This window comes from Peromyscus leucopus, chromosome 8b (genome assembly GCF_004664715.2).
Source record: "Peromyscus leucopus breed LL Stock chromosome 8b, UCI_PerLeu_2.1, whole genome shotgun sequence".
In the NCBI taxonomy this organism is placed as follows: domain Eukaryota; kingdom Metazoa; phylum Chordata; class Mammalia; order Rodentia; family Cricetidae; genus Peromyscus; species Peromyscus leucopus.
Window position 1 is genome coordinate 2,663,931 of NC_051086.1, and position 15,568 is coordinate 2,679,498.

Sequence of the window (15,568 nt, forward strand, 5' to 3'; positions counted from 1 at the left end):
CGTGTGGACAAAGAAAGTTTTAAAATTCTTGGCCTCTGGTCGGAGTTCTTGTGACCATGGAATTTCACCTTTCAAGACTTTGTTGACAGGATCAACGTAATATAAATGTGGCCCTTCTGTGAGTAATAACTGTCGTCGTCTTGCAAATAAACCCTGGTACAAATAAATAAATAAACAAACTGTATGATCAAGGCACAGATGGGACTAACTTGTAAGTAGTTCATGGCATAGTGACTGCCAGCTATCCAGACACCTCTTCCTCAACCTAGGCCCAGCATCTTACATCAAGAAAACATAAGCACTGGTCTCTGCTGTTTAGCTCACAATGTGCCCATCAATGGCTAGCTTGTAGTCCCCTGGCCCCTCAGCTTCTCTAAGGCACAGAGTCTGCCCTTGGCAGGCCAGGCCTCAGTCCACCTTCATGGAGATTCTCACTTCCAGAGTACATACAGCCAAGAAGGATGTTAGGAAGCCCCTGATAGCAGACTCTGATATATTCTGCATTATCTGCTGCCCATAAAATGTAATAAACAGCAGGACAGTGGTGGCCCACACCTTTAATCTCAGTACTCAGGAGGCAGAGGCATGTGGATCTCTGTTGAGTTCCAGGCCAGCCTGGTCTATAGAGCCAGATCCAGGACAGCCAGGGCTACACAGAGAAACCCTGTCTGGGAAACAAACAAGCAAACAAAAATAAACAAATGCAATAAACAATAACTCGTGCATTTTCAAATCTTCTAATGAAAGACTCTCAGAAATGATATATCCTTCTCAATGTGACAGAAACCTTAGCATAGTGAGAAGGGCCTTGTGCAACCATGAGAAAGCATGCCCTGTAGACAGAGCTGGCTTCCCACACCCCCACTGCTTCCCTGAGAGTCTGAGTGTTCCTGGTTATAAAATCTAGAGATTTTATAATCATAACCAAAGATCATGTCAAAATGCCATATCCGACAACTCATTGCAGGACCCAGGGATGAAGAATGATCTGAGCTAGAAGCAGTAAGAAGACATAGGATAAAGAGCATCAGGAACTCGACTCACCTTTCGCTTATCCACTGGGCCCATTTTTAATATTAGATTATTTTCTACAAACTGGTGCCTAAAAGAGAAAGAAAGAAGAATGAGACAGCAGTTCTCCAAACTCTCTCCTTTGGGCAAACTCCTCAGGGCCTCTGTAGACTTTACATTAGTCAAGTCTGTCCCGACCCCACAGATGCAGACCCTCTTCAGGTCCTGGAGATAGCCCAGATGCAATGATCAATGTGTACAGATTTTATCTGCACAGAGAGGCCAAACCTACATTCCTGGGGTCATCTTCCAGTTGGAGATAGCTGCAAAGCAGAGGAGGGCTGGGAGACAAGGCCACAGACACAAGGTAACACACAGCATCAACATCACCAGAAGTACCATCATGTTAAAAACCTGCAGTGGAGCTGGGTGTGTGGCACACAACTCACAGCACTCGGGAGACAGAGGCAAGAGCATCTCACAGGATTGGATGCCACTGTGAATCAATATTGGAATCTGTAAATTATCTCCCAAGCCAGGACACCTAAAAGTGCCTAGAATCCAAAGCTCTATAGAAGCACAAATCCTTAAAAGATGGCTTCAGAATATCTTTTCTGGGTTGAGGTGTATTGCTTAGTGGTATAGAGGGTATTTAATATGTACCAGGTGCTAAGGCCCTGGGGTTTCAATTCCCAAGATGGTGATGAGGGTGGGAGCATGTTTTTTCCAATATTTCTACCATATTGATAAAAGATATTTATTCAAATATGTCAAGAATTTGGTCTGACCAGAGGCCTCAACCCAGACCAATGACTCTTTGCAATGAACATTTGCAAGTAGAGATGTATAGACCAAAGAGTATACGGCATGACTTGTTAGGTTGCACTGCAACTTCCAGGACAAGATTTTTAATTCCTTCCCCTTTTTTTCATTTTATAAAAAAAATTTTTCATTTTTTTTTCTCTTGAATTTTGTTTTATGGGGGGGGTTACAGGGGTAGAGGGTGGATGCCAAGGGACAGAGATTGAATGGGATCAAGATACATGATGTGAAAAACACAGAATAAATAAATTTTATTAATTAAAAAAAAAAAAGAATTTGGTCTGAGGCTCTGCAGGTAAAGGCACCTGATGGCCAAGGTCAATCCCTGGGAACCACACAGTGGAAGGAAAAACCTTACTCCCGTAAGTTATCCTATGACTTTTACACATGGACTAGAGCATGAACATGTGGAAGGAGAGAACTAACTCCTCCAAGTTGTCTTCTGACTTACATGTGCACAAACAATAAATAAATAATGTTAAAAATTCTTTTGAAGAATTTGGTTTGACTACTACATGAGCAGCATGTGTACTTCACTTTGTCTCCTCAGAGTCAAAGACAATTTAACATCTAAGGTCACTCTAGTGGGCTAAAGCTACCTTTAAAATACCTGCACATGGCACTTTTTCTAAGATACTCTAATAGAACCCATTGCTTTGTGTGTCCAGGCAAGCACTCTACCCACTGAGCTAGAGCTCAGCCCAGTATGTCCTGTCTGATGGCATTTCTACTATTTAAAAAAAAAGAAAAGAAAAACACACACACACACACATTTTCTGTCTGAAAATTGTCTAAGTCAAGCATGTAGATACTCTTGATACCTTCCTGAGGAGCCAGAGCACTTATGAGAACAACCTTCTAGGCCCCACTACCTGACCCACAGAAAACCAACCAGAATGCCTTTCTAAGGCATGCTACATAACCAACTCTTGGTCTCAAATCACACACAATATAGTCCTGTGTAGGACTTTAAGAACAACTGAGACTCTGAACAAGGACAGGACAGTGACCCATGAGAAAGAGTGAAATATGCATTCTTTGAAAGGTATTTACTAACCAAACAGCCAACTTGAAACACGGGGGAAAGGCTGGTTCTGAAAAGAACTTTAGTGAGGAAGACCTACTGCCACACAGAAGGTACAAAGCACAAAGATGTGCAGGTAATCCTGTACGGCCTGCCACAAACAAACAAGCAGACTCTGTAATATTTTAACATAAGCAAAGACTTAGGTAAAGAAAGGAAAGACTTACTAATTTAATTGGAGGGGAGCAAACAACACAGGAAGCAGAGTCAACAGCCAAGGAAGCAAACACGCTTCCAGACAAGCACCAGCCTATCCTTGGTTCACTCTGCACACAGAGAATGTACTCACACCCCAGCGTCCTGTAAGTCTTCGTTGTGTGTGTGTGTGTGTGTGTGTGTGTGTGTGTGTGTGAGAGAGAGAGAGAGAGAGAGAGACAGAGACAGAGACAGAGACAGAGAGACAGAGACAGAGACTTGCCTACAGCCCAGGATTCAGAGGCACAGGAAACAGAAGCCAATGAAGCTCCATTAGCAGCAGCACCACAATCCACTACTTAACAAGCCACTTGCAACAGGTTACTGCTATTATCTGCCTGCTTTCTTTCTCTTTCTTTTTTTCTTCCTTTCTTCTCTCTGGTGGTATTAGGGGTTGAACCTAAGGAAAACATTCTATCATTGAGCCACATCCCCAGCTCTGTTTATCTACTTTGAAAAGATTACTTCAAAGACTCATCTGGACTTTTAAAAAAAAATTTATAGGCCAGTGGTGGCACATACCTTTAATCTTGGCACCTGGAAGGCAGAGGCAGATGGATCTCTGTGAGGTTCAAGGCCAGCCTGGTCAACAAACCAAGTTCCATGACAGTCAAGAAACCCTGTTACACAGAGAAGCCCTGTCTCCAAAAAAAAAAAAAAAAAGTGTGAGTGTTTTGCCTGCATCTGCAGAGGCTAGAGGGATGATGGATCCGCTGGAACTGGAGTTACAGATAGTTTTGAGCTGTCATATGGGTGTTGGGAATCAAACCCTGGTCCTCTTCTCGGCTGAGCCATCTCTCCAGCCCTATTGATTTTTTACTGCAAAGTCAATCCCCACTCCTGGAGCAGCCCCGGGCACACTTTAAGCACCTTTCTCCCGGAAAGATTCATAGCTACAACTATACCTGAAATAGAGCCACAGATAACAACGCAGTTCATGGGCAGCCTCCCATTCACACATAGCAATGTGGCCCTCGCAAAACAAGCAAATTCTGTCATTGATGCCAAAGAGATGAAGACACCGAGGCTGAGGAGTTCATGTTTCACCCATGGTCAACTCACAATAATAGTCATGCAAAACTCCAAAGCCTGGTCCTCCCCTCTGCTACCCATACAGATACAGACTCCAAGCCTATCTCCAAGGACCCGAGCCTACGGCCCCAGAATAGCTTCACTGTTTCTTGGAGAGCACAGTGCAGTTGTAGATTGGAGTACCCCTGACACCTGAGATGTCTCTACAGAGCTGGCTGTACTTGGGTAAGAACACCTGTGGTGCTGGATAGCTGGCACTAACCTGTTTCCAATGTCAGCAATCTAGCCCTCAGGTCTCATTTTTATCTTATTTTACTTTTTATTAGACTTATATTCATTTTTTAAGATTAATTTATTTATTATGTATACAGTGTTTTGTCTGCATATACGCCTGCAGGCCAGAAGAGGGCACTAGATCGCATTACAGATGGTTGTGAGCCACCATGTGGTTGCTGGGACTTGAACTCGGGACCTCTGGAAGAGCAGTCAGTGTTCTTAATCTCTGAGCCATCTCTCCAGTCCCACACTTATTCATTTTATGCATGATTGTTTTGTCTGCATGTATGTTTGTGCACAACCTGTGTGCCTGGTGCCAATGAAGGTCAGAAGAGACATGGAATCTCTGGGAATTAGTTATGTATGGTTGTGAACCACCACTTACTGAAAACTGAGCCTGTGTCCTCTGCAAGTGCTCCTAGCCACTGAGCCATCCCTCCAGCCCAGGCCACATGAACTTTATACTCCACTCCAACATTCAAAGAAGCCCCCATTAGCATTACTCTCTCTGGACTTTAACTTCCAATATGCAGTTAAGGAAATTTCACACAAGCTTTCAAGTATTTATCATCTTTGTTTTATTGTTTTGTTTTGCCTGGAACGTTGATAGTGTTGGCTGGCCTCAACCCTCTTGCCTCTGCTTTCTATGTGCTAGGATTACAGACAAATATCACCATTCCCAGCTTCAAATATTTATTTAATTAAAAATAATAAACCGCCAGGCGGTGGTGGCGCACGCCTTTAATCCCAGCACTCAGGAGGCAGAGCCAGGCAGATCTCTGTGAGTTCGAGGCCAGCCTGGGCTACCAAGTGAGCTCCAGGAAAGGCACAAAGCTATGCAGAGAAACCCTGTCTCGGGAAAAAAAAAAAAAAAAAAAATTAAAAAAAAAAAAAAAACCTGCGAGGTGGAGAGATGACTTAGTGGTGAAGAGCTCTGGCAGCTCTTCCAGAGGTCCTGAATTCAGTTCCCAGCAACTACAATGGAGGTTCACAACCATCTGCAAGGGATCTGATGCCCTCTTCTGGCATATAGGCATACATGCAGATAGAGAACCATATATATAAAATAAATCTTTGGCTCAGTGGTTAAGAGCACCGACTGCTCTTCCAGAGGTCCTGAGTTCAATTCCCAGCAACCACATGGTAGCTCACAACCACTTATAATGAGATCTGGCGCCCTCTTCTGGCCTTCAGGGATACATGCAGGCAGAATACTGTATACATAATAAATCAATCTATAAATAAATAAATAAATAGATGAAATAAATCTTTAAAAAATTATTTAAGCCGGACAGTGGTGGCACATGCCTTGTTGAAAGAAGTATGGCACTAGAGGTGGGCTGAGGTTTCAAAAGTCCATGACAGACCCAGTCGGTCTGTCTGTCTGTCTGTCTGTCTCTATCTCTCTCTCTGCCTGCAGTTCAGGATATAAAGTTCCCAGTTATTACTCTAATCCTTTTCTTCATGCAGCCATGCTCCCTCCCACCATGATGATAATAGACTAAGCCTCTAATTAAATGCTTTCTCTTATAAACTAAAGATACCACTTATTTTTCCTTCTATTTATTTATTTGTTTGTTTGTGTGTTTGTTTGTTGTTTTTTGAGACAGGGTTTCTCTGTGTAGTTTTTGGTGCCTGTTCTAGATCTCATTCTGTAGACCAGGCTGGCCTCGAACTTACAGAGAGCCGCCTGGCTCTGCCTCTCAAGTGCTGGGATTAAAGGTGTGCGCCACTGCCACTCAACTTATATATTTATTTTATGTATATGAGCCTACATGTATATATGTGCACTACATGTATGCCTGGTATCTGAGAAGGTAAGAAAAGGGTACTGGATCTCCTAAAACGAAAGTTATGGATGATTGTGAGCCATCACATGGTGTTGAGAATTGAACCTGGTTTCTCTGCAAGAACAACAAGCATTCTTGGCCCCTGAGCCATTTCTCCAGGCCCTCTCCACCAAACCTGGAGTTCACCAATTTGGCTAGACTAGCTGGTCAGCCAGCCGTTGATCACAGATCATACTATTTTCCTCCCCAGCAATGAGAATGCAGGTGTGCATTTCCACACCTAATTCTTTATGTGGTTGCTGGGTACTGAATTCAGGTCCTCAAGCTTACATAGCAAGGACTTTACTGACTCAGCCATCTCCACAGCCCCTTACACCTTTTTAGACTTATATGGTGCTGCTGGGGCTGAAAAAAAAAAAACCTTTAAGTCAATAATCTTTTTTTGTATTATAAATGTTCTTTTACTTTACAAAAGTATTAATATCAAAAGTAACTGTTTTAGATAAACTTTACAGAACTATATAGTATTTTTAATATTTTTTAATACTATCACAAAACAGGTCAACAAAGTTTACTTGTATTTCTATATAGGTACATGATCATGATTTTAAAGTAATGACTTAGTAGACAATTAAAATTACAAAGTAATTATAGCAGGTATAACTGAAGATTGCTCATGAGAGTATAGTATAAATATTAGAATAATCTAAAATCTTTTTTTTTTTTTTTTTTTTTGGTTTTTCGAGACAGGGTTTCTCTATGTAGCTTTGTGCCTTTCCTGGATCTCACTCTGTAGACCAGGCTGGCCTCGAACTCACAGAGATCTGCCTGCCTCTGCCTCCCAAGTGCTGGGATTAAAGGCGTGCGCCACCACCGCCCGGCTTAATCTAAAATCTTTAAGCCATAAACTTACTACAGAAAATAACATACATACATTCATTCTATGTACTGTTAAGACAATGTCCATCCTCCAGTATGTAGCCACTGAAAAACACCACTGCATACTAGCAGCAAATAACAGTGAGAAAAGGTAAATATTATCTTAGCCTTAACATACTAATTTTGTCACAGGAAAGATAGGAAATCCATGAAGCTCTCTACAGAGGCATCACTTTCCACACACCTCCCTGAAAATAGTGCTTCTGACCAGGTCCTGAGAGGAAGAGCTCCTGCACGAGACTCTAGAAAGCAGGACAGCTGGGGACTCAGCATTCACAAGCCTAGGAAGCATACACACTGTAGCTAGGACTGCTCAAATGATTTTCATTAAAAATCTTCCTTAGATTACAGAATGGGAGAAAATATTGACTAGCTACACTTCACATAGGAGATTAACATCTAGAATATATTAAGAACTATAAACACTTAAAAAACCCAAACTGCCAATCAATAAATGAGTTAAGAAACTAAACAGACAGTTCTCAAAAGGAGAAACACAAATGGCTAACACACATTTTAAAAAGTGTTCAACATCCTTAGCCACTAGGGAAATGTAAATTAACACTATTTTGAGATCCTATATCATCCCAGTCCTAACAGCCACCATCAAGGAAACAAGCCAGGTATGGTGGCAAATGCCTTTAATTCCAGCACTCAGGCAGAAGGATCTATGTGAGTTCGAGGCCAACTTGGTCTACAAAGTGTGCTGTGGGATGTTCTGTATGCTGTAAATGTGTTGCTCTGATTGGTTAATAAATAAAGTGCTGATTGGCCAGTAGCCAGGCAGGCAGTATAGGCGGGACAAGCAGAGAACAGAATTCTGGGAACAGGAAGGCCGAGTCAGGAGTCACCAGCCACACACAGAGGAAGTGAGATGTAAAAGTACCAGTAAGCCACAAGCCAAGTGGCAACTTATAGATTAATAGAAATGGGTTAATTTAAGATGTAAGAGCTAGTCAATAGTTAGCCTGAGCTAATGGCCGAGCAATTTTAATTAATATGAGCTTCTGAGTGATTATTTTATAAGTGGGCTGCAGAACTGCTGGGGCTGGAGTGGGACTGGAGAAAACTTCAGCTACAAGAGTGAGTTCCAGGACAGCCAGAGCTACACAGAGAAACCCTGTGTTGAAAAACAAAACCAAAGAAAGGAAGGAAGGGAGAGAAGAAAGAGAGGGAGGGAGAGGGAGGGAGGGGGGGGGAAGGAAAGGAAGGAAGGAGGGAGGGAGGGAGGGAGGAAGGAGAGAGAGAGAGAGAGAGAGAGAGAGAGAGAGAGAGAAAGAAAGAAAGAAAGAAAGAAAGAAAGAAAGAAAGAAAGAAAGAAAGAAAGAAAGAAAGAAAGAAAAGAAAGAGTACATGTGATCTGAAATATTAGAGGTAGGATGGGTACAGGAGTACAGACCTGGGGGTGGCAAGGGAATGAGAGGGAGAATCAGCAAAAACAAAGTACATACAGTAATACCATAATGAAACCATGCTAATTAAAAAAACAAATAAGGAGCTGGAGCCATTGCTCAGCTTTCCAAGATGGCTCAGCTTTCCAAAGGACCCAAGTTTAGTTCCCAGCACCCACAATAGGTGGCACATCACAACCATCAGTCATTCATGCTCTAGGGGACCCAACACCTCTGGCTCCTCAGGTACCTGCACTCATGTGCACAGACCCACACATACACATAATTTATAATAAAAAAAGAAATAAAATTAAAATAAAGCAGAAACAAAAATTCTTTCTATCCCTGATAGTAATACTACCTTAGGAAAGAGTGAGTTAAGGGACAAATTTAAACTCTCCAGAATTGTAGGTTATTTTCTAGGAGCAGCATCTATATTTAATTTTTCTAGAGAAAGGAAGTATTGGCAGTAAGCCGTTCTAGTCTTAGCCATCTGCATGTCACTGGAAAAGCTATTAAGGGTTCTCCTCCCTTTTCATAAAGTCTCCTGAGTCTTGTGCATTCTCCCTCCTGCCTTAACAAGACCTCAATTTTCCTCCTCCCATTGCACCCAAATACATATTCCTGAGAGACCCCTCTGCCACAAAAAAGGCCTAAGTGTCATGGAAGTAGATATGCTCAAAACATATTATACACGTGTATAGAGCATAAAACAGTACAAGAAAATAAAGGCAGTCAGGCGTTGTGGCACACATCTTTAACCCGTGCACTTGGGAGAGAGAGGCAAGTAGATCTGTATCAGTTTGAGGCCATCATAGTCTACATGGCAAGTTCTAGACCAAGGTAAGACCTTGTCTCAAAAACAACAACAATATAAAGGGAGTGGGAGTGCCACTTTCACACTGAAACCCTTTCAGTAGACTTGGATAGAAAACAAGATTATAACAGGAACAGGTTAGATGGACATCATAAAAATTTACAACTATAAAACAGTATCCACAAATAGACTGAGAGGTAAGCTGAAGAAAATGTTGGCAAAATACAGAGAATAGCTTTCATATATATGAGTCTTAAAATCAATTTATAAAGAATACAATGTAATTCAAGCCCCATCTCTGAGGTCTCCCAATAACTTCTGAGAACATGCGTCAAGGACAAGCAACCAGCCCATGTCTGTTCCCATGCACCCTGTATTTCTACATGGGGTGCTGATGCCTACAGTTCTTACCAAGGGTTTCCACTGGCTTGCTTCTCCAATAACAACCTTTTTTCATCTTCTGAAAACTGTAAGTCTAGTTCAAAAGAGTTAGTGTCCAAATCATGGATGTACTGCTCTATGTTGCTGCCTGACCTCTGGGGCAGGCTGGTATCCACCGCAGACAGGGAGTGGGAAGAGGAGGAGGATGACACCTGCATGCAGCCAAACTGACTCAGGAGATTGTCGTACTGCAAGGAAAAAGGAAAGGAAAGGAGAGATGTACTTTAATTTGTCTGTAAGGTCAAAGACACCCACACCCACACACACACACACACATCGCCTGGCCCCACAGCCGCTCACAATCTGGTAAGCTTACACACACACACACTTCAAAGGCAGATGGACTGCCTGTCCCTTTTTGGAATATATAGACAGATCCTCTTCCAATGGCCGTTTGGCCACTAAACCAAGACAAGGCTGGACCTTCCTGCTACAGGTTCCTCTTCTGATAGAAACAGAGGTCAGAGAAGGGCTACACCCCATCCTTCCTCTCCAGGGAGAAAGAGCCTGGGACCCTCGCCCAGCACAGCACCCTAAGGCAGGAACCTCTAGAGCAGCTACCTTCGAGCATGAAACTCAGTGCTTGGGTACACTTCTCCTTTAGTCCTGGGATCTTAGGTTTCAGTCACTGCATAGTCTGACTTAGCTTACATTTGTTTTTTGTTTTTTAAATATTCTTTAATCTTAGCAATGATTCTAGGGGAAAAAATATACAAGCCAATGTTGACACAGAAAGCAGAACTATTCACAACGTGCCACATGGGCAGCTCACATTCTAGCATATTCCCAGACAATGACAAGGCCAAAGATCTTTGAACACAGGTGAAGGTAGGTACGGCCACCTTGGGCAGACAACTATGCTGGCGCAGGCCTCACACTCCTGAGTCCTGCCTTCCATACCCTGAGTCCTCCAGAGAGTCCTGGCTACTACTCCACAGAGGTCAGCTCCTACCTCCTGCAGATTCTACACGTCCTAAGCCCACCTCCTTGCTGTTGCCCAGTGGCACTCTGCAGAATTTATGCTTGCACAGCCCCTCAGCAGTCACAGCTCCATCTTGCTGACTCCAGATTCATACCCTAACACTGTCTCCACTTGTTCCTATAGGTTCCCCAATGAGAGGAATGATGTCCTTGCATCAGTTTATAGAAATTACTACTATACTTCTACTGGGGAGGGTATCCCCACAAAAAATTTTAGAACCAGTAAAGTGGCTTCAACTCAGAGTCACATTCCTCTGGCCAACACTGAATTTAAAAGCAGCACAAATTCGCCTTTCCATATCACGGAGCTGCTCCACCCATGAAAAAGGAATACCTACAGAGCTGACTTCCTCTGCCCCAGCATTCCCCAGGCCCAACTCAGTCTGTCTAAAAGTGAACTTTGACACAGGAAGCTCTCTGCCTAGATGTTTACAAAGCCCTTACAACACACTGGAAGACCTAAGCAGCTACCCACAAAACCAAGTTGCTGCCACTCAGATCCAGATTATATAGGTAGAAGTCAAAGCTTCCCATAAAAAAGCCCTGTCCTCAACAGTGCAGAGCAGGCCTTCAGAGATGCTTAGGAGTATATCCATGTACAAATATACATAAAGAAGGGAAGAGACAGAGCCCATAGGCTGAAGTCCTGGTTAACTTCTGCAGGAATGACAGTTCTAGTAAAGAGGACACCAAGGCTTCCACCAGCACCCATTCATGAGCATTTAGGAGGCAAGTGGGGCAAGGGCAGAACTCCTGGCTCAGGGCCTGAGTTCTCTGCAATGGGCATGTGCAGAAACTGGCCAACACTAGCATAGATATACTTGAGTTTCACTGCCTACAAGTCTGGGCATAAAGAGCATTTTAGGAGAAAATGGGGATATGCCAAACAGCACTTGCTCTAAGAGGCAAAACAGCAATAGTTTTAATTTATCTTTAGAAGACCTTCTTTGTTTGGGTTTTTTGCTTGTTTTGTTCTGAGACAGTGCCTAACTTTAGTAGCCAGACTGACCATGAACTTTCAATCTTTGTATTTATTATTTTATGTACTTGAGACTTTTGCTTGTGTGTGTGTGTGTGTGTGTGTGTGTGCGCGCGCGCGCGCGCACTTTCTGTGAACCTAGTACTCCCAGAGGCCAGAAAAGGTGTCTGTAACTGGAATTACAGATACTTGTGAGCCAATACATGGGTGCTGAGAGTCAAACTCACAACCCATGGAAGGATGAAAAGTTCTCTTAACCACCGAGTGATCTCTAGCCCCAACTTTCTCTTTTGTTGTTATTGTTTTGTTTTTTGACAGAAGATTTCTTTGTGTAACAGCCCTAGCTGTCCTGGATCTCACTCTGTAGACCAGGCTGGCCTTGAACTCACAGAGATCCACCTGCCTCTGCCTCCCGAGTGCTGGGGTTAAAGGTGTGCGCCACCACTGCAGCCTGGCTCACTCACACATTTTAACTAGTAATCGCACAAATTATGGTCCCAAGGAATCGTGTTCATACAGCGTGGCAAGCAGAGCATCTCTGCCTCAACTACTCCCCATAGATGCCAGCTTACGTTGCCATAGCAGTCTTCATCATCCTCTGACATGGCCGGCAAGTAAGCTGTGAGCTTCGGAGGCGTCTGCTGGTGCAGATTCTCCCATGTGATGGACTCAAAGAATGGATGAGCTTTGAGAGGCTCGTACCCTTCCATCTCTTCACAGCCTAAACGCTTTGTGGCATCTAAAACCTTAAATGATAGCCAAGACATGTCACTGTCAGGGTTGAAACATAATTATTTGTTGATTTATTTTATGCAAGTGTTTTCAAGTCCTGAGACCTTCTAGAAAGAGTAGGGACACTATGGTCCATACCGAGGTCTGCCCATGCCATCGTAGAAAAAGCCAAGATTGACTAGGACTCTTACTTACCTCAACCCAAGGCTCTGCCCTTTTCTTCCCACAGGTAAAACAAATCTCAGCCTCAAAATACAGAGGGCAGCAGCAAACATCTTTTTAAAGCCTGCAGCTAAAAATGTTATAAAATGATGTGAGCCCTGGTAGGTTGACCAAACACCAGGGCAGGTCCCACTCCCAAGACTAGCTGGGCAGTACAAACTAGACTCGAAGAAGAAATTCTGAAGCTGGAAAGGGAGCTGGGGAGTGTATATGTTGAAAACACAATGCCTGAAATTCTCAAAGACTAAAAATATTGTTTAAGAAAGAGAGAGACGCTGGACTGTGGTGGCGCACACCTTTGATCCCAGCACTCGGAAGGCAGAGCCAGGCAGATCTCTGAGTTCGAGGCCAGCCTGGTCTGCAGAGTGAGATCCAGGACAGGCACCAAAACAACACAGAGAAACCCTGTCTCAAAAAATGAGAGAGAGAGAGAGAGAGAGAGAGAGAGAGAGAGAGAGAGAGAGAGAGAGAGAGAGAGAGAGAGATATGCTTACTATTGAAAACAAAAATGTTGCCAGGTGGGTGTAGTGGCCCACACCTTTAATCCCAGCATGTGGGAGGTAGAGGCAGGTGGATCTCTGTGAGTTTGAGGTCAGCCTAGTCTACAGAGCAAGTTCTAGGACAGCCAAGGCTGTTACACAGAGAAATCTTGTTTCAAAAAACCAAAAAACAGAAAAAAGAAAAAAAAATTTAACTATCTGTAATCACTGTCTACCTTAAACATATCTTTCAAAAGAATGCCCATGAGTGCGACAGAAGTCAGAGGTAGCTATGTTGATCCCTCACCACAGAAAATTCAAAATACTTACCAAGAGTTTTTCCACAAGATCTCTTGCCTTAGGAAAGAATTTCTCTGGGAAATCATATTCCAACTTAATAATCTTCTGAAATATAAGATATTCATTTCTGTGAATTTAAAAAAATGCTGTTATTTGAGCAAGGGTTTTTCAAATCTCTAGTACTAGGTGTACTTTTACAGAACAACCCAATGTCACTCTCACCTCCCAGGCCAGCTCTTACTAAAGACCTCAAGCACCGCCTATTCCTAAGTTATGGTGGAAGTTCCTCCCTACTGGGCACAACCTTTGTCCAGATCTCCCAGAAGCTGCTGGCAGTGGGGTATTCTATGATAGGCTCAAAAGCCTAAGATGTACAGAATTCCTCTTACCCGGCTCTGAACGGTGGGAGTCCTGCCACAAGCTGATAGATTATACATCCAAGAGCCCAAAGGTCTGAACTTTAAGGTAGGGAAAAGACAAAGAAAAATGGCATTGGTATAATTTAAATGATAAATAAGGTTCATTTTACAGTCTCTGTCTATACCATCCTACCTTCAGCCTCCAATGTACGCCTGCCTATCCCTTAAGACCAGGTATGTGGGAAGTTTGAATTTGCTTTTCTGGGCATCTCCCTGTGACCTGAGTCAAATGGTACCATACTTGGCAGGAACAACTACCAAGAGGTTCAGCTCCCCTGAAGATGTCTATTGCAGGTTAACAACTTCTACACATGTCCTTGTCTCATTCTGAAAGGAGAACATAGTTCACTGCCAAGATCATGCCACACCAGGCTGCTACCTATCAGTTAAGGTGGGAGTTGAAGAATGCTAACCAATGTTAACAACTTGTAGTTGCAACTTCAGGAGGCCTGAGGGAGAAGCTCCCGGTGCTAGGGAGTGGAGCTGGGAGAGATAGCTTTGTCACTGTAGGGTGATATTGCTATGATTAACTCAAATGCTCTCTGGGCAAGACTTGTGCTCACCTAAGAAAAGATGCAAAAGCCGGATGCATGTGGGGCCTAAAAGGACCTTCCTAGAATATACACAATACATGTTCTGTCCTTTGTCCTTCCCTTTTTTGACTCTGTCAAGAAAGTACTGCCCCTCTTTTAAAAACATTCAGACTATCCATTTTATTTGTATTTTTTTTTCTTTTTGAGACAGGGTCTCACTGTGCTGCCCAAGCTAACCCTAAACTCAAAAGATTCCCAGTCCACCCTCCTGTGCACCATTACACGTGCACCATTCTGGATGTCTCTAAGTAGCTTCTACAATGCACCTAGATGTGTCCCAGGTGCCCAGCTATCAGGAGCCCTGAGGTTGGCCCCTCTCCTGTCACAATACTCTCCTAGCACGTCTGGCTTTCCTGTGGTCTCTTGGGTCACTGGGATGTTGTGATACACCTGATTTTGCTTCCCGTTTCCAGCTGTCTCCAAGGACTAGGTGCATGCAGGTTTTGTGGGATGCCAGCAGAGATTTGTCATCACAGGATATGAACAGCCACCACTCAGGACAGCAGTGCAGCCACAAAGGCCAATCTGAGAGCCAGGCTGTCTCTGCCCTGGTGTCACTAGCGCCTTCAGGCCAGGACAGGCAAGGCACGGAGATGGAGCATAATTCTAAAACTTAGCAATTGGAGTTAGAGATTTGACAGTGTGGCAAAATAAAACATTATTTTACATATAACTAGTTGGTAACTACTTTGGGGATTTGCTTGAATTCAGATTTTGAGACAAAGTCTTATGCAGCCCAAGACAGCCTAGAACTACCTCTAGAGCCAAAGACTGACTTTAACTCCTGATTGTCCTGCTTCTACCTCAACTGCTATAAGTAAGAGGAATGTTATCATGCCCACCTCACTATTTTATCTTTTTAATATGTTTTATTTTCTGTGCTTGAGTGCCTTGACTGTATGTATGCATATATGTGCACTATATATATGCAGTGCTCTCATGGGCCAGAAGAAGGCTTCCTACCCAATGACTGGAGTTACAAATGGTTGTGAGCCACCATGTGGGTGCTAAGAATTGAACACGGACCTTCTGGAAGAACAACCAGTGCTCTTAACCACTGAGCTG

The 15,568-nt window shown here is 43.3% G+C and overlaps 1 protein-coding gene across 2 annotated transcripts in view; it reads right to left on the minus strand.

The window, feature by feature from the left end:
* The window catches only part of Pdpk1 (3-phosphoinositide dependent protein kinase 1), a 74,350-nt gene that overhangs the window by 5,944 nt on the left and 52,838 nt on the right, over positions 1-15,568 (minus strand). For both annotated transcript variants that reach the window (XM_037200906.1, XM_028853959.2), the window contains exons 8-13: positions 13,881-13,949; positions 13,522-13,618; positions 12,331-12,504; positions 9,769-9,986; positions 1,045-1,102; positions 1-153 (exon numbers count right to left, since the gene is read on the minus strand). In XM_037200906.1, coding sequence (XP_037056801.1) covers positions 1-153; positions 1,045-1,102; positions 9,769-9,986; positions 12,331-12,504; positions 13,522-13,618; positions 13,881-13,949 — 769 coding nt within the window. The remainder of the gene's footprint in view (positions 154-1,044; positions 1,103-9,768; positions 9,987-12,330; positions 12,505-13,521; positions 13,619-13,880; positions 13,950-15,568) is intronic.